Source organism: Aptenodytes patagonicus, chromosome 3, assembly GCF_965638725.1.
Source record: "Aptenodytes patagonicus chromosome 3, bAptPat1.pri.cur, whole genome shotgun sequence".
Lineage (NCBI taxonomy): Eukaryota > Metazoa > Chordata > Aves > Sphenisciformes > Spheniscidae > Aptenodytes > Aptenodytes patagonicus.
The window spans coordinates 30,060,697-30,084,265 of record NC_134951.1 but is presented as its reverse complement, the minus strand read 5'-3'; the positions used below and the strand labels follow the sequence as shown (position 1 = coordinate 30,084,265).

Genomic DNA, 23,569 nt, shown 5'->3' with positions numbered 1-23,569 from the left:
CTGAGAGTTCATACACCTTCCTGCTGTTTGCAGCCTCATCACCAAGTCCTGCTCTCCCTCGACAGATCTACGTCAGTATCACCTTCCCATCTCCAGCTATTGATCTATTTTTCACCTACCCTAAACCCACTTCTGAAGTCTTCCAGTGCTTCCTCTGTTAACGAGTTAGTATTTAGGTATCTATTCCTATATATTTCCCAGCTACAATTCACTCTTGACATTATTCCAACGACTTTTATACCTGTTTTCCAATCAATTTACCTACATAAATGCTTCAGGTTCCTTGGGGGATTGAATTGCACCCGTTGATCATTACCTTTGTCCAACTCAAATGCCTTAGATCCTTCAGCATTTGAGGGATTTAAACAAACCTTAGCAAATAAGTGAGCTAAGGTGCAAAAGTATTTTTCTTTTTGGGAATTACATACCAAAGGTAGAAGTTTTGATGTTGAGATGAAGTACTTTTGGTAACGGTATTAAGAGTACAGATCAAAGTGGAAAGAAAGGTTTATAGCCTCAAAAGGATCTGTTAAAATCAGGGATCCGCTGACATGAACTAGGCTTCTGATTCAGACGGGCCAGTGAAGGATGATAACATTTTGTACCAACTGCTGGAGTAACAAACGTAGAAGGGAAAACAAAATGTGAAAGGCAGTGATTAGCAAGCACAGCAGCAAGGATGGGTTACTCTGCTAATGTGAATGTAGGGGACTTCATACAAGTTCTAAAAACCATCATCAGTAAAATCTGTTATGTAGTAGATAAGGAGGAATACACAGGATGGTGAATTGAGACTGTGAACAGCTGAGATTAGTTAAAAGATGCCAGTTATTCAGCAGACCTACAGCGTAGTAAAAAGAGGAAACAAAAAAAACCCAGCACCCGTACAATGACCTAAAAGGACAATGTGATTCTTTTGTGGATTTTTAAGACACTTGAAATAGAGAGAGATTTTAGAATCTGCTATATACGCTTAAAAAAAAAAAAATCAATCTTAAGTATCATGATGTGAGATCTACCCAAAAGAACCACTCATATTGAGACCTTGACTACATCTGTCCAGCTGTAATTCATTAGATGTTTCTGATATGCACTTTGGAAAACAAGGAAAGCTTGTTTTGGGATATTGTATATCCCAATATATCGTATTGGGATAAGCTTGCCCAAAAGCTCTGGATTACGTCTGCCCTGCCCTAATGGTTTAGGTACATGTAGGGAAGAAACAAAAAGTGTAAATGAACTCTTTAAGCTTTACATCCTTGCAAAAAATCTGGGCTGGGAAGCCAGAAGATGATAGCAACCCAGGTTACATAAATGTCCTTGACAGGCCAACATGTCTAAGTAAAACTAAAAAATTCTTGCCCTAGGTGCACAGTTTTAAGTGTTCTCCTTCCTTAGTTACAGTAAAAAAAAAACCCAGGGAGGTAACCCTGTGTTTCTGGAATCCTTTTATTGTGTTTAGCATATTATCATATTTGTGGGGAAAACAGGTCTTTCAAATAGTAAAATCTTTGACATATTAAACTTCCACTTCACATTTCACAACCATGTGAAAATAACAGCACCACAGAGTGAGCACCTGCATCACGAAGACGTTGCCCTGTCTCATCCTCCGAATGTATTCTTGCTACCATGCGTCTTTCAATTACATGGGCTTGAGACTGATTCACCACCTGCAAGGGAATCTCTCAGCCATCCCCACTTACTCTGCTTTGGCTCGCGCTGCCGACTGGTCTGAGAGCGTGCAAACTGGAATCCTTTTGGAAGAAATTCACCCAAAGGGCACACTCCGCAATGCTCCTCTATCTGCTAATAACCGCTCCAGCCATACTGTAAGACTAAAACTAGTCCAAAGTAAAACTCCTAGAGCATTCCCAGAAGGAACGCCACGCGCTCAGCATCACCTGTTCTGCTGCATGGACCCGCTCCTATCGTGCCATGGTACTGGCTGCTCTCGCCATTCTCCTTGCCACTTTTCAGCGGAGCACTTTGTAAGTCACACACAACTTGTGAGCTCCTCACCCTTCCTTCTGCAGAACGCCCAACCGTAAAGTTCTCTTCTTCATTAGATCTTGAAAGGCTTTGAAGTCAGAGACTGTTTTATTGTCTTTGATGCTAGCACTTCAAAAGATTACAAGCTATGGATTGGCGTTCCTTTTGAAACATCCTCCTCTAAATTTAACTGTGGCACATGTAAGATCAGATGTTGTAAACAACAGTCCTTCCTACATGAACACCATGGCTGTGCAGTGCTGTCTTTTGGCAACAGGCACAGGTGTGTGCATCCCCTCAGAAATGCAACCAAATATTAACTTAATATCTTGTTTACTGACCCCAAATACAGAAGTGTCTTGTCCAGAACAGTTTCAAACTTTAGATGCTTGCGTCTCCCATTTTTTTTCCAGTTGCAAAATATCACAAAAGTTTACTTTAAAGAGACACTTAGAAGGAGAGCTGATGTTTGCAAACAGATCCATCTGCAATGCTTTGCAGTAAAAATACATTTTCTTTTCAACTTGTAAAAGAGTAGGGTTTGGGATTTTGTTTTTTTTGTTGTTGTTCTTGTTATTTCTGACTACTGCATAATCATAATCAGGGTCACTTGGTTTTCAGAATCCTTATCTTCTGACTAAATACAATTTTTTAATAGCACTACTACAATGCAGGAAATGTTTTCAAATGAATGTTTTACATATTCTTAGTGATTTTGCCTTTCCAATCTCAAACAGCTCCATAATCAAGGAAGAAGTGATTCTCATTGAAATTACAAGGCAGTAAGAGTTTAAAACTCTGGAAGACAAAAAATTCGTTGTTGTCCAACTGCTCAAAAGGAGGATTCTCATTTTTGATTTTTCTACACTATCAAATTCAAAATATTCTGCTTTCAAAGAAAAATCAAAATGGTCAAAATGTGTGAAATATGAAAATAAATTGCCATTTTCTTCAAATAGCAACAAAAGCATTAATTTCAATCCCTTGCTAGTTACTTGTAACTGTATGCCACAATTTGTATGCTTTTCTGTTATATATTTTATTATAGTCCACCTGACAGATAATAAAAGGAAAGAAAATAGAGTTCAAAGCAATTTGTAGTACTATTAATCAAGAGAGGTAAACTCACAATAATGAAGTAAACCAATGAATCGACAAAGGCTTTGTCACATGTTGTTATGTTTGTTGCATTTCAGGTTAGTATTTTTCATCCAGAGGATTTGTGCGGTTATATTCTCTTTCTTGTAACAGAGACTTAATTTTAAATTTTATGCTTGAATTTCTAAAAGTAACTTTATTCTGCCAGTGTAGGAATCCACTGCAGAATACATAAACAAGCAGCCATTCCCAACATGACAGCTTTCAAAGTACAACTAAAGCTCAGAAATGAAGCACTAGGGGCTTTATTCACACAGCAAGTGACAAGGTCTACATGAGTAGGGTTAGGCCATAACAGAAATGTTTCTACTGAATCATAAATTACAATTTGTGGGCTTTGGCTGGGAAACACCACCTGCATTCAGTGCGTCGACCAACACATTCTTCTCCCGGCTGTTTCACTTAGGAACACAAATCTCACTGCAGGTCTGAAACAGTTTCACTTCTATTAAAAGGACCCATGATGTCCATTAAGGCACCTCCAAATTAGAGGACAGCTACCACTTGCAAGGACACTTCAAAACCCTAAGACCAAGTTTCTTAACTATCTAATACAATCAATGGACTTCCACACACGAGGTGTGGTGCTGCCAGGAGCTTAACCAACAGGAGAAACCAAGCCCACAGGAGTTCATAACGCCTTCCTTCTTGGGCCCAGAACAACCACCACCCTGCAGGATCCAGGTGAGAGCCTTTGTTCAGGACGAATTTCTGAATATATGATATCCAAAGGAGTAAGGAGTTTGGTAGTTTACACAAAGCAGTCCCTAAATAAATTAAGGAATAATTAAAGGAAGAAAAAAGGAACGGTGAATCCTGGCAGATCCTCTTCTAACAACAAATGATATATTTTATTTTTAAAGACTGGTGTTGCACTAGCCCTGTGCAAGTTATGTACCCTTAAAGGTACACTCTACACATGAGAAGCCACTGATTTATGGTTAGTCCAAATATTAACAGTAATCAAATAGTCTTTAGTCCAGTTACAATATTAATAGCCTAAATCAGTCAATTATTGTAGAGAAAATAAAACTGGGAGAATACTCTAACAGCATGATATAAAATACCAGCTCTACTTCGAGCTTCCACCCACCGCACAGTGGCAGCTGCTCGACTGAATGCCGTTCGTGTGTTAGGTGACTTGAGCTTTGGGTGAATGGGTGGAATTTAGGTGACCCAAAGCTGCATTCAGATGGCTGTTTAGCTTAGCAGGACACAGGAGGCTCCAGCCACGCTCAGACATTGAGGAAACTTTAAAACTGAAAAGGAATATATGCTAATAAGTTTTTAGCTTCTTCAAGATGAGCCAGTTGGTAGAGCATCAGCTTTTTGGATTACCTTCTTATATACAGGTATCTGAACTCTGCATATGTTCTATTTCAAGCACCAAAACCAGCTCTCTAAATTTAGTGTCAAGGTACACAAATTAGGAAGCTGATTTCCCTCAGCTCCTCATGTAGGAAAGAGACAGACTCCTCCAGAGGGTAATTTTGATCATAAGAACTCCTACTTAATTACCATCCAAATACAGCTAAAAGAAAATACCACAAACTTTTGCTTTGCAATTTATTTATTAAGAAGAAACATATAAAAGTGACCACAAAATGGGATAAAAATACTTAAACATTTTGAAGAAAAACAAAAGAAGTCAGTCAGACAAAAATCACCTAGTATTTGGGAAGGAACTTTCATTTCCCATCCTTCAACATGCTGTGTAAAACAGTATCCTAAAGCAGCGAGAATAAGTACTGGATGCAATTATAGCTTCAGTATCTATCTTTCTTTTCTTCAGCCTATTCAAAGCACTAAATGCCTGTGTATTCCAGGTAGTGAAGTGCATATTCCTTAGTACAGGGACAAATTCAGCTAGAGAAGGGAAAGAATTAAGGAAGAAAAAAACCAAACCAAAAACAAAACAAAAAAAAAGCCAAATAACACAGCTGCTTAGTCTTCAGTGAAGTATGCCTCCAGTCCCTCCAGTTCTGCATCAGCTGTTGTATTTGAAGAGGTGGGAGTAGAATTTGAGTTCATGCTTTCCTGGCTATTACTTTTTTGTTGAGAGTTTCCTGAATTACTTAGTTCCTTCTTCAGTTCTCTACCACCACTTAATAGCCTTTGACTCTCTGTAAAATACTGATTAGGATGATTCAAAGAAAACCCAAGGTTATCAACCTGCACATAAAAGGAAAGGAACAGTGAGTTATTACACTTATTTCAAAAAGTCCTCTTTTTCACATTCAAGAACAAATTAATTAGCAATTTAATAAGTTCCGATTTTGTTGAAGAAAAAGGCATCAGTTTGCAAATACTATCCCTGTACATATTAGCAAGACACAGATTTACTTTCATCACAAAATTTCTTCCTTCATGTTAGAAATAAAACAACTGCTTTGGCATATTCAAACAGTATTTCACACTGTCTTTGCTGTAGTAAAGAAAAAAACCTCCCCAAAACATATAAAACAATATAACTAAAATGGCATACCTTTAGAGATGTAGAACACAATTGAACCTACACCTTAAAACAGCATTTCGCTACCCAAGAGAGGGACTGAGACAAGTCTAGAGTGCAAATGGCAGTAGAGAATACTACCAAAAGTTGTAACAACTGCACAATATAAATCTAGATCTTATGTATCAGTGTGAAACTGTGAATGGAAACAGCTAGCTTCACCTCTTTCCCTGTTTTCTCCAGCAGCCACAAATGCAATATTTACAAGGCAGCAGGCTAAGACAGAAGCCCAATAGATCAAGCTTGTCTCTGCTCCACCAGTGCCAACATCAGCATCCTGAAACTAGATGCACAACCAATACCAAAGAACATTTAGTCTTCTGTGGAGAAGAATACCGAAAACTGGCATAAGGTGCAGCATATTTTTATTGCTCCTTTCTACTTAGCAGGCGCATTCTTTCAGCTCTGTAATTATTTGATAAATGAACATTCAACTGGTGCTAATCAAATATTTCAAATCAACAAAGCTTTCAGTTTTAAAAGTAAGCTATTCTGACATACTCACCGCAAATCTCAGTTATAACCTTTGTATCTCTTTTTAGGGGCTCAGAAGTTGGAAATGCTTACTGTAAAAGGTGCTTCCACCTCATATTCAGGCAATCTGCGCCTTTTACCTGTCTGTCAGTTCATGCTAATACCAAGGACATTTTGAGAAAAATACTGCTCTTAAATAATGTTAGAAAACTTCCCAAACCTGGAATACAATAAACCAAGGAAGACTAAGAGCCATATACTGGTAATTTTCTGCTCCCGCTATCTTCCCTTTTTCCCAGAGGGATGGGGCCAATTCAAGCGTAACAGGCAACTTTGCACACATGCAGCGTCTCATGAGGACATATACTATGGCTGATTTAATATGTCAAAAACCATCAGTTTAAATTTCAGCCACTTGTGAAAAATCATAAAGCAGAGAATCAATGTGCGGTTTAAATGGAACCCTGATTCAATGCCTTACCACTGCCTAGCTTAGCTCCACCAGAAAATGGCGACATGTATAACAAAATCTAATTCAGGCACAAAGATGACATTAGCAACTGTAGTAAGCGAACTTGCTTGAAAAATCTAAAAAATAAGTGACAGGCCTAGCACACCAATTTGGCACTCAAAATAAAAGGCGCAAAGCAAAAAAAAAAGAAACCTGAAGCCACCACTGAATTTCATTTCAGTCTTATCTGGATGAGTTTCATCCAGCCAGCTTTTATCCATGCACCAATTTCCATTATGTGGGAACTAAATTAATTCTTTACACCAAAAAGGCTTAAAAAGAAGCAATACAGTGAAAAGCTGGCTTTCCTAGAAGCAGCTCATAATTAGTTCTATTTTTCTTAACCTTAAAATCTCGGTTTTCTTCAGACTGATTTAAGATTCACTTTGTAACTCTTAATTTTGTTCTAAACTCTTCTCTCCCCAACAAACTGGAATAAGCTGTAGAAGCAGCTCATTGTATGAATCGAGCACGTTTTCAGAGGCAATTGACAGTATCTGGCTAAAAGCTATTTACAGGTTGTTAGTTAAAATTGTAGTTTGACTCCATGTACCCTATTTTAATTACAAGAATTCTGCCCATTCTTTTTATCACCTTTTTTTGAGAGCCTGAAGAGAGAAAGGGGAAGTTTTGTTCATCGTCATCTTCATTTGTGATATAGGGACACATAAACAATTCTGTTCTGTGTAATTTTCAACAAGGTTCTCTGAATAAAAATATTCTGCTCTGGCTGGAAATACACAAGAAATTTGACCACAAAAATGGAGGTGAAGCATACAGAAATTTCCTGTCTTTTTTATGTTAGACTGCTCATGTTACTTTATGTAAGTTTTACAATGCTTTTAGGTAATAGAGATCAAAGCATACCAATTTTAAAAGCTGCATCATTAACCTAGCTGTAAGTTACCCGAAACATACTACCAGAAATAGAGAAACTAGATTTCTCTAACAGCTTTATCCCTTCACACCTGTAAATCCACCTGGAATCCACTACGCCCAAAGAAAAATGTATTTTCTGTGCAGTCAAAAATTTAAGCCTGTAACATGTATTGATCTGAGTGAAAAGGCCTGTCACTTCTGACAGAACTGTTTATTCCATCTAGTAGATGAAACAAACACAAGACTTTTTTTGGATTCAACACATTTTGCACATACTGGCCTTCATACAAACTCTGGTTTTGTATTTCTGCTACAGCAAATATTGTTCTGAAAAACCTGAAGCAATCATTTTGTAGCTATAGTATCTTTGGGTTTTAACCAAGAACTTTTAAAATGACAGGTGATAATGCTACAGCTGATAGTACAGAAAAAATATGTGGAGCAATCATGGTGCTACAGTAAATGATATCAATTAACCACATCCCTTTTTTTAAAAAAAAAAAAAAAAAAAAAGTAGTCCAGTGTTCTTGCGATTTGATCACAAAGAACTAAGAAAAATGTTTTTTGCGTGTTTTAAAATAAACTCTTCAAAAGAGATTCTTCTGTACCAGACAGTTTGCTATGTGTCAGATTTCATTTACTTCTTAAAAATACACAAGGATTGTAAAATATCAGTACGCAAGAATAAAATGTTTAGAGATAAATATTAATCTATAAATAACCAGCCGCTACAGCTGTAAGTGCAACAAGTAACTAATACAGCAATATTCATGCAAACAACATTAACATCATTAGTTCCTTTGGAATATAATTTACTAACACAGGCATTAGCCAGTTAGGCTTTCTTATTTATTCATAATGCTCAGGCTCTTAAAACAGTAGATTTATACAGTGGATTTATACACAATCAGATTTCAAAGCACTAATTATTTCTACAGGCAAGCTGTCACAAGAACATTTATTTAACTTACTAGTAGTTCATAGCTGATATCACTAATCTCTTTGACTTGACTGCATACACGTAGCCAAGATCTCCAAACTGTTGGTCTGGAAATATTTTTCTCTATTTTGAGTTGTCATCCAATTCTATCAACTAAAATAAAATAAAATCTTGATGCTATTGTGACCATGAAAGTCATTCCTCAGTGCTGTGACTATTTACTTTGGGTTATGGTTACACTGCTTACATTTTCAGGGTATGTCATTTCCACTTTACGTAAGTTGCCTTGTGTCCTCACTTGAGTACAAAATAAAAACTTATCTAAGAGGGATAATCAACATGAAATAGCTTATTATGAACTCAAGTACAAATATTAGAACTTCAAACAGTTATGATGCTTTCCATAGGGCTCAAAATCCAAATTTGACCATCAAGAAAGATACTTAAGTATTTTGGTGGTGTTTGATTAAATGCTTACTCTAGTTACCACATAAACATAGTTTATTCTTGATTCTTATTAAAATATGATAGTGTTTGAAAATATCTACCCTACAGGCCATTCAGTCATACTTCTATCAAGTCAAAAGACCTTCTTTTCTTCACATATATAGGACAACTCATCTTGATCAAATTATGGTTTTATTATTTAGAAAATAACTTTCCCAAAAAGGAGTATGCCCTGATATCCCAGAACTTGAAAAATATGGTAAAACCATTCATGCACTATAGGTTGCGCTTTCCTTTCCCACACTTATTGAAAGACTTAACAAATTGCATACACGTACATTTCCTTAACACGTTTGTTTTTGCCTGAAGACAATGTGCTGGACCACACAAATGATGGTTACTTTTGTTCTGTGGTTGTGAGATAGTGAAACAAAAGTTCAGGAGAGATGTAGCATTAAAGTTAATAAGCCCAGTTTACCCAGAATATGCAGAGAAGCAGCTTTTAGGTAACCTCTTCTATTTGAACCAGCAGCACTGAGGTGCAAAGACACCTTCCCCCCCAACAAAAATAGTTCTAAACATTCTCACTCTAGTCCAGCTGAATTTATTAGCATAGTCTTAGTGCCAAGTGCTAGACTACTGAAGCCAACAGCAAAGCTGCTGCCAGCATGAGTGTAAGATGCAGTAGAAACTTGAGAGAGGATGGTGGGGAGGAAATGCAAAGAGAATCCTTAAGTAGACATAGTGTGCAATTGACCCTGTGAACTTAGAAAAATATCATAAACAAGTCTCCACTACAAAGTCATTCATAGTAGATCTAACCCACATATGCACTGTAACTTTCAAGAATTATAGGTAACACTACCAGCTCTGCCCAACATATATCAAACACCTTCTCAGTAAAATTTTTACATAATTGAAGCTGAAATTCTCCATGTGAGCCAGTCCATTATTTCTAGGAAAATTTTACTTAAGATTGTTCACCTATTTGAAGAAACAATAACAATTAATGTTGCGCTGATTGATTCTTCAGAAATTTCCTTCACTGAAAAGCTCTGCTAGTGATATACAGGAAAGCAAGGGTTTGATTTTCTGATTAGGTGTCACCAGCTTCAGAGACGCATCTTTTGACCACCCCATGGGAAAAGAAAGAAAATATTACTAAAGCATATAGCTGTAGGACAGAAAAATCATTCTGAGCAGGCTGGTAACAAGTTTAGCAGCTAAATTCTCTAAACAAATTGCCCTCATAAGCATGTTTCGTTCAAACTACAGAAAGTGCCTTTCTGTGCATTCTGCTTTCTCTCACTGAAGTAAGACACTTATCAACAGCAAAGCAGAAAGATGACTCTTAGTGCAAGCAGCAAAGACAGATATTTATATTACGAAAAGACTGAATAAAATAATGCTTTTCTGGAATTTGCCACAGAAGAATGGAAAGACAGCTTTCCTAAAACGCAACAGATCTTCGGTGCTGTGCTGATTTAGCCTTTGGTGAATGTTGACCTTGGGGTCTACAGTCATCTTGGGAAAATAGTATTTCTACTGACTTAGCCTTACACAGGGCATGTGTTATCTAAATTTCAAATTATATATAAATTTGAATTTCCTGTTTTATCGTTTTCTAAGACTGTAAGACAAAGTGTTCCTCTCAAATTACAGCTGCCAAAACAACACTGGATACGGGTTAAGAGTATACCTTTACTATACATTCACACATATGATTGCTGGAAATTTAGGGAGACAAACACTTCCATTTAAATCAAATGTGAAAACCAGTGAGAACAAAAAAGTCAATGGCAAATGTCTCTGAGTGGGTCATTTAATCCTCATCCATATCTTTAGCAAGGCTGTTCCATATTCTTATGTTTGAAAGGGGTGTTTTGATTTTTTTGAGTTGTGGAGAGAGCAAAGGTATAAAATGGGCCGCGCTCCACTGTTTTTTCTTGACAACAAAGAATCTAGAACCAATGCGAAAACTGGTTCTTGAATCAAGAAATCACATAGGAGATGGACTGCAGCCATTCACTGTCTTACAATTTTGTGGAGGATCTTACTTTAATACATCACAGAAGCTTACGATTAAGAAAATGGGAAAGCTCTGAGATGTTCATCTTGATTTAAAAACTAATCACACATGACCAAAGACATGAAAAAATATCAAGTGAAAATTAACAATATTAACTATGTAAGTACAGGAAGATTAGAGTTTTAGTTAAACTTTTTGTTTATTCTTTTAAGATATATCTCAAAATACCAAACTTGCATAATGGGTTAAAAAACGACAATTTGTTTAAAAACAGGAGATTGAAAAAGTTAAATGGCTTGAAATAGACAAAATTCAACAATATTGACATTTTCAGGAAGAAAGCATAACCTTTTTCCTATATCTTGTAATGTTCAGGGTATGAATAAAATCAATATATAAATGCAGAAAATTACAAAAAAATATTTGAAATTATTGAAATGAAAACTAACAAGGCAAGACAGCTAATGATGGATGTGAAAACTGCAAATAGTCTCTGGACTTCATGCATGATTTCCAAGGCCTTCCTCAAGACAAAGATGATGATTATAGTGTAACAAAAATTAGATTATAGTATAACAAATATTAGTAAGTACAGTACTTACATCATGTGTCAACTCAAAGTACTTTTGACAGGCCAGCTGGTAATGCATGCCCTTCACCAATTCCAGGATCTATACAGAGGGAGAAAAACATAACAGATTCAGAAGCAGCAGACGTACATCTTGCTGATACTTACCATGACAAGGTATTTCACAACAGCCTTGTATAATAACTCATGGAAATTTGCAGCACATGACATCGTTGACATGTGTATATCCTACTTATAACTGACAACATTTAGACATGCTATAGTTCTTTAAAAATACCCTGGCAACATTAAAAACAAGCTAAAACCACAGGAAGATACGCCTGGTCCTTAAAACATAATATCAATACTCTTTAACTTCAAGAATAAGTTGAATCTATATTTTGGTAATATAATTGTGCCAGTTATTGTCAAATTATCATATTGCAACATCTCTTCCATAACTGCAGACATAAATCTAGTAATTCAAGTGGTTGGAGCACAAAGCAATCAAGGACACGATTTGTATTTTTATTTTTCACATTACCAGTTCATGCAGATGCAGAATAAAATACTACTGTGCTCCCATCAAGAAAATTTAATGCAAATCCTTTAGACAAGTATCTGTGAGAGGGGAATGCTTTTACCTTCAATCAGATTTGTCCTTTTTGAAATGAAGTTATTTCTAGGCAAGCTTACCAGAATATGTGAGTGAATAGCCTGTTTTGAACACCTATTAGGAAAATCACACCATCTTTTGTAAATACCATTTGCTTCCCAATTCTACTTCAGGTAATCTCTTCCGTGCTGCATAAAGTCCCATTCTTATCACCAGAATGCAACGCCGGTTGAAATTTTTTAAAGTTTCATCACCTCCTCCCTCCTTTATATAATCAAAATGTATGCTCTCTCTGCTTATCAAACAGAGAAAATTGCTGGAATTAAGAGAGCGCCTCAGTGGAAGGAAAAATAGTTTTCAAGAAATGTTAATTTCAAGCCCCTTTCCCAAGGTTGACCTTTGTGTCAAACACAGCAATACACTCCAGCTCAAATCCCTGCTGTACTCATTATTGGATGCCGCCTTGTATTTATTGACAGATGTATAAATAAATTACATTTGCTGAATGGATAAAAACAGCAACACACTGCCAAGAAAGTACTTAGCCGCATTGTTTCTCTGTAATAGCCCAACTGATTACATTTCTATCCCTCTTGCCACCTCCTGGTAAATCTTCTGTAAAAGATCAAGGCCAACTAGGCAATGAAGTCTGAAATCTGGCACTATCTGTGTACTTTTTTTTTTTTTACGTCCTCCCTCCTTTGAAATTGACTGAAAAAATTAGTGTCATATGAAGTAGTTAAGGATTGAAGGAAACTCATCTATTCTAAACACTTCAATTACATATTGCCTTATGTTTTCCTGTTTGTTCCTTACATCCTTACAAAATCCCTACCAGCATTCTCCAGTGAAGTTTGGTAACTAGGTCTTCACGGCGCTTCTTCTCCCCGACATTAATAGAGTGCTCCATAGAATGGAATGCCCACCAGAACAGACCAGAGACTTTCATCCGGTTTGTCAAATTTATTAATGTACATGATTGCACTGCTGGTCCATCATCTTACTCCTGCTCCTTTACCCTCTCCACCACATCACCTCCCCAACTTTGACTCGTTGGCCAATTTCAAGCCAAACTTGACAGGTAGAGATGACAAAGCTATACAATTCCTACATGTCGATTACAAGTTGTGGTTGGGTAGAAAAGCCAGACCAACATTTGTGGCTCATTCAGGGAAAAGCAATTATAACTCAGCTCCAACCCATTCTGAGAGGCAGCCAGAAGGCAGCCAAACTAGCACATATGTAACTTTGAACTGGCCACATCACAGGGGACCAGATTCACCTTCTGCATATATGATGGGGTTGAGGAATAAGGGCCACATTAAACGTATCCAAAGAAGAGCAGGTTTAGTAGATTAACTGGCTTTAATAGGGAACAAGTTGCTAAGAGAAGAGACAAAAAAAGGTTAAAAATGGCAATAGAATGGAGTCCAGCTAGAAAGGAGTCCTCTGTGTGACAGAAACTAACAATCCTCTATTTAAACGAAACGGAATTATAATTCATAATAAATATTATCTTTCCTACTACATTTGTGCACATAATGAAAGAAAGCTTGCAGCTGTTTTTCACTAGTGTTACCCAGAAATGGGCCTCCACTCAAAACTACCTTAATTCACAGCAGCAATCTTTTATCTCTACATATATTAAGACATTTACACTAAATTGCTTTATTTGCAAGTAAAGGTACATACGTGGGGACTCTTTTTATTAGTTCTTACGTGCCTTTTCTTTTGCTGCCATCTGCAACTTGCTTTTCTGACCACTAATGAGGTTAAGATGATGTTTGGCAGTTGTATGCAGCCACCAGCTTTATAGATCCTCAGCATTCAAAGCTAAGACATCACACAGCAGGATAGTTTGGGTTCTGTAATTATCCATTGTTATTTTCACTTACTCAAAGTTAGTTTGTTTTATTTGAAAATTGCAGAATTAACTTCTATTTTCAAAATAAAAATCTACTATAGATTCAGTTAAGTATGACTCATTTCTAACTTTCTTTTTATTTCAAAGGTGACTGAAGATATGGTCGGGTGCAACTGCTGGAGTGTATCTGAACACACTCCAGTTTTCTTCTGTTTCAAGTGAGTTTGTGACCACCTCAGCATTAAGTCCTGCACCAGGACTCCCCAGTGCCCTTTGCTGCCTGGTCAGTGCAGGCATCTGTCCTTTTTATTGCTTTTGGATATTCCCTTTATATTTTAAACTGATTTTGAAGGTTTCATGTTTACAATGTATACATGTATGGTACAATTTTCTCAGATTTACACTCTGTTTTCCCTCAGGGACTTACAGGCTAGAAAATCATTGTTACAGCTTTGCCAGAACTCCTGTTCCTTTTATACTCTTTGACTGGTCTTTTGTAGTGAAGAGTACTTGATCGCACAGTGTTCAGCATTGCACATATTTAGGGCACCATAACAGATCAATTTCTCCCCTGCAATTTGTATCACAACTATCAAACAACAAAACCTAATTGTATTCTAGCATGTTTTATAAAGGTATAAAAGAAAGAGGCAGTCATGATCCAGAAGAAGGTATCTTATTAATGTCTCTTAAAAATACCTGTATTTTTCCCTCCATTTTTAATGAAGTTCTTATTTTACGTATGTCAGTAAGGAACTCATTAAATACTTAACAAAAGAGTAAGTGAATGTCTGAATGAGAAGAGCATGGCAATATGTGCCCATATTTGCTGCAGCAACCCCTGGGCAGCTTATTAAATGCAGAGAGACATTAATTTAAACTGAGTTAATAATTTTAAAAGGAAACAGCTCTAATGCTAGTTGTTTTTGTTTGCCTGGTTGTGGGCTATTTTTCAAAGTCTTATACAGTCATCTGCTGAAAGTCAATGGTGTGAATATCAAACTCAAGGAGAGTTAATGCACCTCAGTATTCCATTTCTCTAATTTCACACAGTCTTAAAATAATGCTATAAAAATGTACATTTTATGATTAGAAAGTTTTTGGCTATTTTTCAGTGACACATTTTCATTTAACTGACAAATTCTGCATGAGTTTAGAGCCACCTATTTTAAAAGACAGCCATGCCTGGGTTTATATATGATAGATAATCCACATTCCTCTGCTGCAATGCTGAGTCAAAGCCTGGACTGTCACCAAGTATGAAAGCAAGCATCTGAAATACTTCAAAATTAAAAAGAGTTACAAAATTTAAAAAAAGTATTTACTTCAGGTACATTTTAAGTTTGCCATATAATGGTTTCAAGAACAATGAGCTGAAACATTTTTATTTCTTATGTTTGTTCTTTGTTTTCCTTTTTTCTCATCCTGAACTGTGTGTTTATCCCTTTGACTTTTTTGTGCTTCCTATTTTCCTTCTTTCTCTTCTAAATAAAGATTTCATGAGTAGTTTAATACACCATAAATTGAAGCTGCTGAAGCATGAAGACACAGCCCCTAATTCTGTCCACCCATTCCTGCCATCTGAAAATGAACCTCATTCCTCCTCACCTTCCCCAGGTAAGCCTATAGTTGGATAATTTTTTAAATCTATTTTACCATGTAGTCATAAGGCCAGCATAAGGAAAGGAATGGAAACTCAACAGGCGGGGACAAACAGAGTAGAACTGCCTTCCACACCAGCAGGGCCCATTTAGGCTAATTAACTGCTCATGGAACTAAAGTCTAAGATTTTACTAATAAATTTAAATACTTCTAAATTGGACACACTGAAATGAATGCCATTCATTTCTTTAATATCAGTTAAAAAAATATGCATTTTAACTCTATTTTTCATATTATTTGCTCTAAAAGGCACATTTGACTGAGCACTGGCACAGGTTGCCCGGAGAGGTTGTGGAGTCTCCATCCTCGGAGACAGTCAAAACCTGTCTGGACATGGTCCTGGGCGCCCGGCTCTAGATCAAACAGCCTCAATAGCACCTGACCATACATTTTTATTACATCCTTTTGGTGGTTAGAATATCAAATCCAAACTTTAAGAAATATATTTTCTAGTTCAACGTTCTACCTTATGTACTTTCAACTGTGTTCTATGGATAATTAAATTTGTGCACGTACTCTAAAAGCCTTCTGTATTCTTATGTTTTTTTATTATCAAACAGGTTAGCTGTGCTTCTCACCATGTTTCTGCATCTGTCTTGCATTCTCTCAAGTTTTGTTTTCCTAAGCTGTTTTTTCATTTTACTGTCACAAGCCCATTCACCAGTCACTAGTCAACATTTACAGTTTTTTCTTAAATCAGTTCTTAAATCAGATTTTTGAACAGTCTACTCTTATTTAATCACATACAGCCTTTTTATCATTATAATCTCACCTGACAATAGCCAGATATAACTTATTTCTAATACTTGTTTCTACTTATCAGCAATAAACTGAAGATTGGAAAAATTTAGTAGTCTGAAATACTGTAACTCAGATTTTTAAAATAATTAGTTTTAAGCCATGTCATGTTAAGATGTCATGTCATCTTAAGACGTTAAGCCATATCATGTTAATACTCTACAGTATTCTACCCATTGATGGTGTCAGTAATAGCAACACCACAGCACCAATAAACACAAACTAAAAAAGTCACTGGGGTTGGTCAAGAGACATTATATCAGAGTGATCAGGATAGGTGGGAATTTTAATATCAGAAAAGAAGGCTTAGTATTGGCTGGTTAAATCTGTAATTGTGTTCGTTCAGCTTATATGCAAAAGTAGTCCTAGTGAAATCAATAAGCATGTTCATGCTTGAAAAATAAACCAAATACAAAACAATTATAAACAAGGCACACATTTAGCTGAGAAACCATAGAAGCGTAGTGTCAAAATATAGGGTCTACAGAGTCAAAGTCATAGAATCATAGAATCATAGAATCATAGAATCATTGAGGTTGGAAAAGACCTCTAAGATCATCGAGTCCAACCGTCAACCCAACACCACCAGGCCCACTAAACCATGTCCCTAAGCGCCTCATCTACACGTCTTTTAAAAACCTCCAGGGATGGGGACTCCACCACTTCCCTGGGCAGCCTGGTCCAATGTTTCACCACTCTTTCAGTAAAGAAATTTTTCCTTACATCCAATCTAAACCTCCCCTGCCGCAACTTGAGGCCATTTCCTCTCGTCCTATCGCTTGTTACTTCGGAGAAAAGACCAACACCCACCTCGCTACAACCTCCTTTCAGGTAGTTGTAGAGAGCGATGAGGTCTCCCCTCAGCCTCCTTTTCTCCAGGCTGAACAGTCCCAGTTCCCTCAGCCGCTCCTCATAAGACTTGTTCTCCAGACCCCTCACCAGCCTCGTTGCCCTTCTAAGTCAAAGAAAGTATAATCTCAGATAAAATGGGGAAGACATACACCTAACACACAACTATTATTCTCGAAATAATAGAAAGGCTGAATGCTGTCTCCTATGGATAAATGTTCCCCATCTATAGAAAATACGTGGAAACTTTCAGCACACAAATCTACACCAGAGTGCCACAAAATTTATTTTCACTATCAAGTTTCCTTGAACAATCTTACTTTTGAGACTTTTACACTGTCCACTTTGAAAGATTTAATAATTCTAAAGCATTTACAGGTTTTGATGTAGTAAAGACAATAACTATCTGAGATATTTTGGACAGTGAACAAGGGGTCTTAGCCACCAGTTGAGAAATCTGAATGATGTACAATTTCTGGATTCAAGGTCTAATGCTTCTAAAAAATTCTTGGCAGAAAATGTTTAAGGGTATCCTGTTTTACGATTTGAGTTTTAACTAGTTAATTTGTGGTTGGATTCTTTCCCCAGTAAAAGCTCACAAAATCTGTGTTCCAAGTAAAAATGTGAATTTGATGAAAAAAGGTAAATTAATAAATATGAAGTGCCAGATGATATCTTCATCAATTAAATATTTTATTATAGCCACAAGTCAAAAAAGACAAGACTTAAAATTGGAATTGCTGAAAGAAATTTTAAGGAACTTTGATGTACCAAATTTCACTGCAATAATAAAATGGGTATCACATAACGTTTGTCTATACCATGAATACCAATTGTTCTTGTATTTTTGTTTCCATTTTATATATTTCCACAATAAATACTGACTTAATAAAAGATCTTACTTAAACAGTACTTGCTCTTATTTAGTCAGGACTTACAAAAGCACTACCGTGAAGATGACTGATGTTAGGGCAAAATTCTTTAGCTGCAAGGGAATATATTTTTACAGCCAGCAATGATCTAAAACTTTTCTAATATTAGATCATCAGAAGGGAGAGCGTGGGCTTGGGTTTTTTTCACTGTAGTGGTTTTTTTAGCTTTTTTTTTTTTTTGCTGGTTTTGGAGTTTTTTGCTTGGTGTTTTGTTTCTTTTTTGTCATTCATGGAAACATATAGCCATTATCAGAGGCCTAGGCACAGATTGGCTTATTTATTTCCATCTCTGTGAAGACTCTCCAATCCCCCCAAACACTAAATTTGTTAGAGAACATTGGCCAAAGTTCAATGACTCAATCAAAACCTTTAATTTAATCCAATTATGGAAAAAAGCAGTTTTTTAATTTAAAGAGAACAATTGTACTAGAAAGAACGTTCTTTCTTCTGAAGTTATCTACTGTTCATTTACATAACGATTTTTCCCTAAAGAAAAATGAGTAATTGGAGCAAAAGCAAAAAGGATGAGTCTAGACCCTTTATTTCTCCTGATTGTAGAACCAGAAATTTTTACTACCTTTTGCTTTTGCTATTGTGATAGAAGTGAATTGGGAAAAAGGTAATTTGTGCAAGAAAGCTTTTCAGAAACAAACAATAGATATTTTGAAATAACTCTAATTCAAAGCCTATCATATCTATTTTTCTATTTGAGATATGTAGGCAACACATTACAGTGCATTTAGTACAGCACCACAACAGATGTATTTATCTTAACATATGCTTTAATCTTTATATTCTTCAAATTGATTAGCTATTGTCAAACCTGGTTTCAAAGATTTTACCCTGATTAGCAGCATACTAAAGACTGAAATGTGATCCGAAATATACTATAAATTCAAATGCTATACAATCACACATTCACACATTAGATGCTAAGCTAACCATATTACTTCTCCAAGAAGCATTTTTAAAACAAACAAAAAAAGCTTCTATCACAAATAAAGAAATAGCCTAAACTAAGGAAAATGTGAAACAAATACAAGTTAAATAATTCAGTTCTTGGAATAAACATCAGGATTAATTCTTTCTGCTTCAGTCTATATAATAACTAGGCAAGACCTGGAAGTCATCTGCTATATTACCTTGGGAAGATGACTCCAGCAGATACAATCTCAGACAAGATATAGCCTCAGAAAATCTGGACTGGGATAGCAGGCTGGATCTTCACAGCAAGCAGATTCACATATTCAAATGTTTTGATCACTTTTTTCATTACTGACTGTACTACAAAATGACTGCAATGAAAGCAGTCCAATGCTCAGAGTGATTACTGAAGTCACGTGAGGCAGTCTTTGCTCTGCACCATCACCCCAAGGTCCAGCTTTCCTTTTTCACACCTAGCCCGTGCACAGAGACACCTTTGGAAAAGCACTGTGAGGATGCAGTTTGTTTCCACCACAGACCAGCCAAATGCTTTATCTGTATGAAAAAAAACTCAGGAACTTCCTGGTCTTATGAACCTAAAAGGAAAAGGCGTACTCCTTATCTCAAGAATATGAAGGACAGTCCTAGAAACAGAAGACTGAGAACAGCACTGGAAAACCAACCATCTTGGGTAAAACCACAACCATATGGGCTGGACACTAGCCCACATTCTGGCTCATGTAATAGCCATGAGGAACAAGCTTAATAAACAAGAAAGGGACTTGTTCATGGGCTTGAAGGGAAGACACGTGAGTACTCTAAAACAACAAATTAAAATCCCAGTGGGGGACCAATTAATGACTATGTAGCTAAATCCAAAATAATCGTTTGGAAAACTATGCATCATTCACATAAAAATGGACAGGTCTGACAAATTAAAAATTTTGAGCAGAGAAGGCCAGTACTTGAGAAGCTAAAGAAAAGCTGCACATTCTTCAAATCCAAGAAACATCCCAAAATAAGCAAGATAAAAACACTGAAAAAGATTGAAAATAACATTAACAGATGTATTCTGACAGTGTCAGATTGAAGTATACTCTCTTGCTGTTGAAAAACAACCAAACCCTTGACCAGAGAAGAATGCAGTTTACCACAGAGAACTAATTACCGCCTACACTGGAAAACAGAGAGCCCCAAGGACAACTGAAGCACTTGATCAAAGTACTAACAATAAATTGCAGGAACAGACAAAGGTCTCAGGTTCTGAATAGACAGACAGGGAAAGCCCTGGAAACAGAACTGAAATCAAGGTGGAGCACAGGTGATTTCGAAAGAACCCATAGAAACAGATGGCATAAATACCAAACACAGCAAGGGATACGCATCCAAACAAATGGGTTGCTGCTTGCAATTTTTTCCTGAAACAACCAAACCCACCTAAAGCAATTGCAAATCAACTTGAAATCAACTAAGACAGTGGCCTGGATTTCATGATTCAAGGACCTCCTGAGGTAAGCCGTGAAAGTTATGGGAGAACTAGGAAAAAGAATGACTTACATGGTTGCTGATGTACTACAAATCCAAATCTTCCGACGGTCTAAAGCACTGTGAACTAACCTCACGGAAGATAAACCACCACCACTCAGGAGTCTGTATTCCCTTGATGCACACAATATATTCAGGAATAAGCCATGGGGTTTGTGCTGATAGACAGCACAAAGATCACTGAAGAGAAACACGTAAAACATCGAAAGAGCATTGTCCTACGACAACCCCTGGGACTCTCATCAGCAAAAAAAGAAGTCCTCAAGATCAGTTTGTCATCACCTTGATGAATATTAAAAAGTGTTGTGAACAAATGGAAAGGAAACACCCTCAAACAGTAACAGTTCTGATCCAGATCACTGCGTATGAACTGGAGATAATAAGTGTTCAACAGACAGCTATCAAAAATGAGTCCCCCAAACAAGAAATGCAAGCCTCCAGGCACTGCTGATAAAGACATGTGCTAAGTCTCCATCAAACTCAGACTTGAATATCTGTATTCACACTTGCACAAATTAAGGTTAAGACACCAACTCTGTTTCATTTTGGGTACAAAGTAGCCACCAATGTAAAATCCTTTGTGCATGGCCTGAGCTGCCATGGCTTCTCCAGCCCCTCTGGCCAGGACAGCATCAACATCCTGATGCTTCTGGAAGGCCTGATGAGTTTCCAGTCAACCTCTGCTTCAGAATGAGAATTTAATCTCAGCAGGGAACAGAAATTCTTGACCTTCCAACCCCTTAAAGTGAACTTCTTAGCTTAGGAGAGAAACATTTATTACTGGTCATCTGAAGAAAGAAGCATGATGTACTCCTCTCACAAATACCATTTGCTCAGAATAGTGCCCTGGAGTATCTAGTTCAACAAAAACTACGGGACTGTACAGAAGTTTCAACAAGAACAAAACACTTGGTGAGCACGTGAACAGAACTGTAGGTGTGAGCTCTGAAGACCTCATGACCTTGAGCACAGATATGCTCCTTCAGACCTAGCATGAAGGTGTCTTAAAAATCTCATTTTTTTCCATGACAATGGCTACATAACAGATTCGCACATTGTCAGATAAACATAGGAAAAATTTTAGGTCAGAAACCATCCACTCAAGAGGTCTCCTGGGTATAGATATTGGCACATTCTTGAAAAGAAGGATGCCTTATGCTTGTAGCATGTAAGTAATCTGTAGCCCTGAAAACATTTAGTTTAGGTGAAAAATATATTACTAAATAAAACAAAGATTAATCTCCTAAAATTTAGACATCACTATAAGCAAAAACCTACAGTTCATTTTAAGAATTAATATTATCTCAAAATGGATATAATTGGCGAATAAAAAAAAGTACTGTCGCAAGTACTCTCAGCTGAAGGTCATATTCCTAGAAAGGCAAAAAAGGAAGCAAGTGCCCACTAGTTAAAAAAAATAATGAACGGCTAAGTTGACATGCTGCTGGGAGACTGGGTTCTCACAGAGGAAATACCATAGCTAAACCTTTGGTAAAAAACAATAAAAACAAACACGTATGTCTGAAGGTGAAGGATTTCTATGTAGCCAGTTGTTGTCTGAGTCAGTTCAGAAAGTCGTATCTTCTCAAGTCCAGTAAATTATTATGAATTATAGGTAAAAATCACCTATTAGGAGGACCTTGACATACACCAAGTAAAAAAGTGGTACCCCAGTCCACAAGTTATACTCAGAAGAATGTTTCCTGATGTTAATCAAAGACACCCTCTTAAGAAATGAGAAGGAATACTCTATTTTTTGTAGTCAAACATGAAGTAGTTCAAACAGGACTGGGATTTGGACAGCAAACTTGACCAGATTCTAGAATTAGAAGGTCTCGGCATAGCGATCGAATCCTGGGATTCCACATTGAAGTAGCCTGATACCAAATTGTCTTGGATTTTTTTTTGTGCAGCGGGAGCATTCTTGCTGAAGAGAAATATCAGAGGAAAAGCACAGAACAGCTTTCCCAATTAGGGAAGCTGACAGCAGTCCCACAACCTGTCCATCCTAGAAACAGAAATACTAGCACTTCTTGTTAGATTCCAAGATGGACAGTTCAATTTTGGAGTGCCCCATTCATAAAAGGTGACTTCTAAGATACCATTCCACACTGCTTGCAATACATTAAATATTTAAGTCTATGTATTTGTATATATGTTTGGTTTCACTGCTCAGTGCATTAGTTTCACAGATCTTGTAGTATTTTATTTTGCTGATACAGAACTTGGTAGTGATACAGTATCTGCTGTAAGCAGGGAGGGCTGAAAGGATGAATTGATTCAGGAACGGAAGGTCTGGTGTATTACCTTTCAATGTGATTTCCAGAATGCTGTAATTTGCACTGAACATGAACTGCAAGTCTTGAGCTTTCATTTGAATTCCTTAAAGCAACTCCTTAGTCGCAGAGAAGCATGCATCACAACTAACCTGGAAAGCAAAAGTCTACTGTTCACATGATCTGACACCTGTTACCACTGCAAGGAGTCTCATAACTCCCTCAGTGTCATCCATCAAGAAGCAAGCTGGGAAACAGTTGAGCAAACAACAGTTGTTCAAGTTACTTTTGCACAGATTTCATATAGAGGCTTGCAAAGCATCCAAAACTGAATTTTCAAACCGTCAAGCATGCACCTGCTAGCTAGCTGCAACTGGTATGGGCTGGTTGTAAATTTTTATAACATTTGGACTAAACAAAAGTGACTTGTTCTGATCTTCCCATTAATAAAGAGACATGACGCAGAACTACCAGTTAGGAACCTGGCCACAGCTTTTGCAGATAGACTATTTAGATGAAGAAAAATAGGGGCTTGGGAGCCCGGAAAGATGAGGGTGAAGATCCTGGGAAGTTGAGGATGATCCTGGAGATCA

The 23,569-nt window shown here is 36.9% G+C and overlaps 1 protein-coding gene across 2 annotated transcripts in view; it reads right to left on the bottom strand.

Annotated features, from left to right (window-relative positions):
* Nucleotides 1–4,712: 4,712 nt before the first annotated feature.
* The window catches only part of PRIM2 (DNA primase subunit 2), a 132,664-nt gene continuing 113,807 nt past the window's right edge, over nucleotides 4,713–23,569 (bottom strand). For both annotated transcript variants that reach the window (XM_076335444.1, XM_076335445.1), the window contains 2 exons: nucleotides 11,545–11,613; nucleotides 4,713–5,322 (listed from right to left, as the gene is read on the bottom strand). In XM_076335444.1, the coding sequence (XP_076191559.1) occupies nucleotides 5,095–5,322; nucleotides 11,545–11,613 (297 nt within the window). In that variant the 3' untranslated portion in view covers nucleotides 4,713–5,094. The remainder of the gene's footprint in view (nucleotides 5,323–11,544; nucleotides 11,614–23,569) is intronic.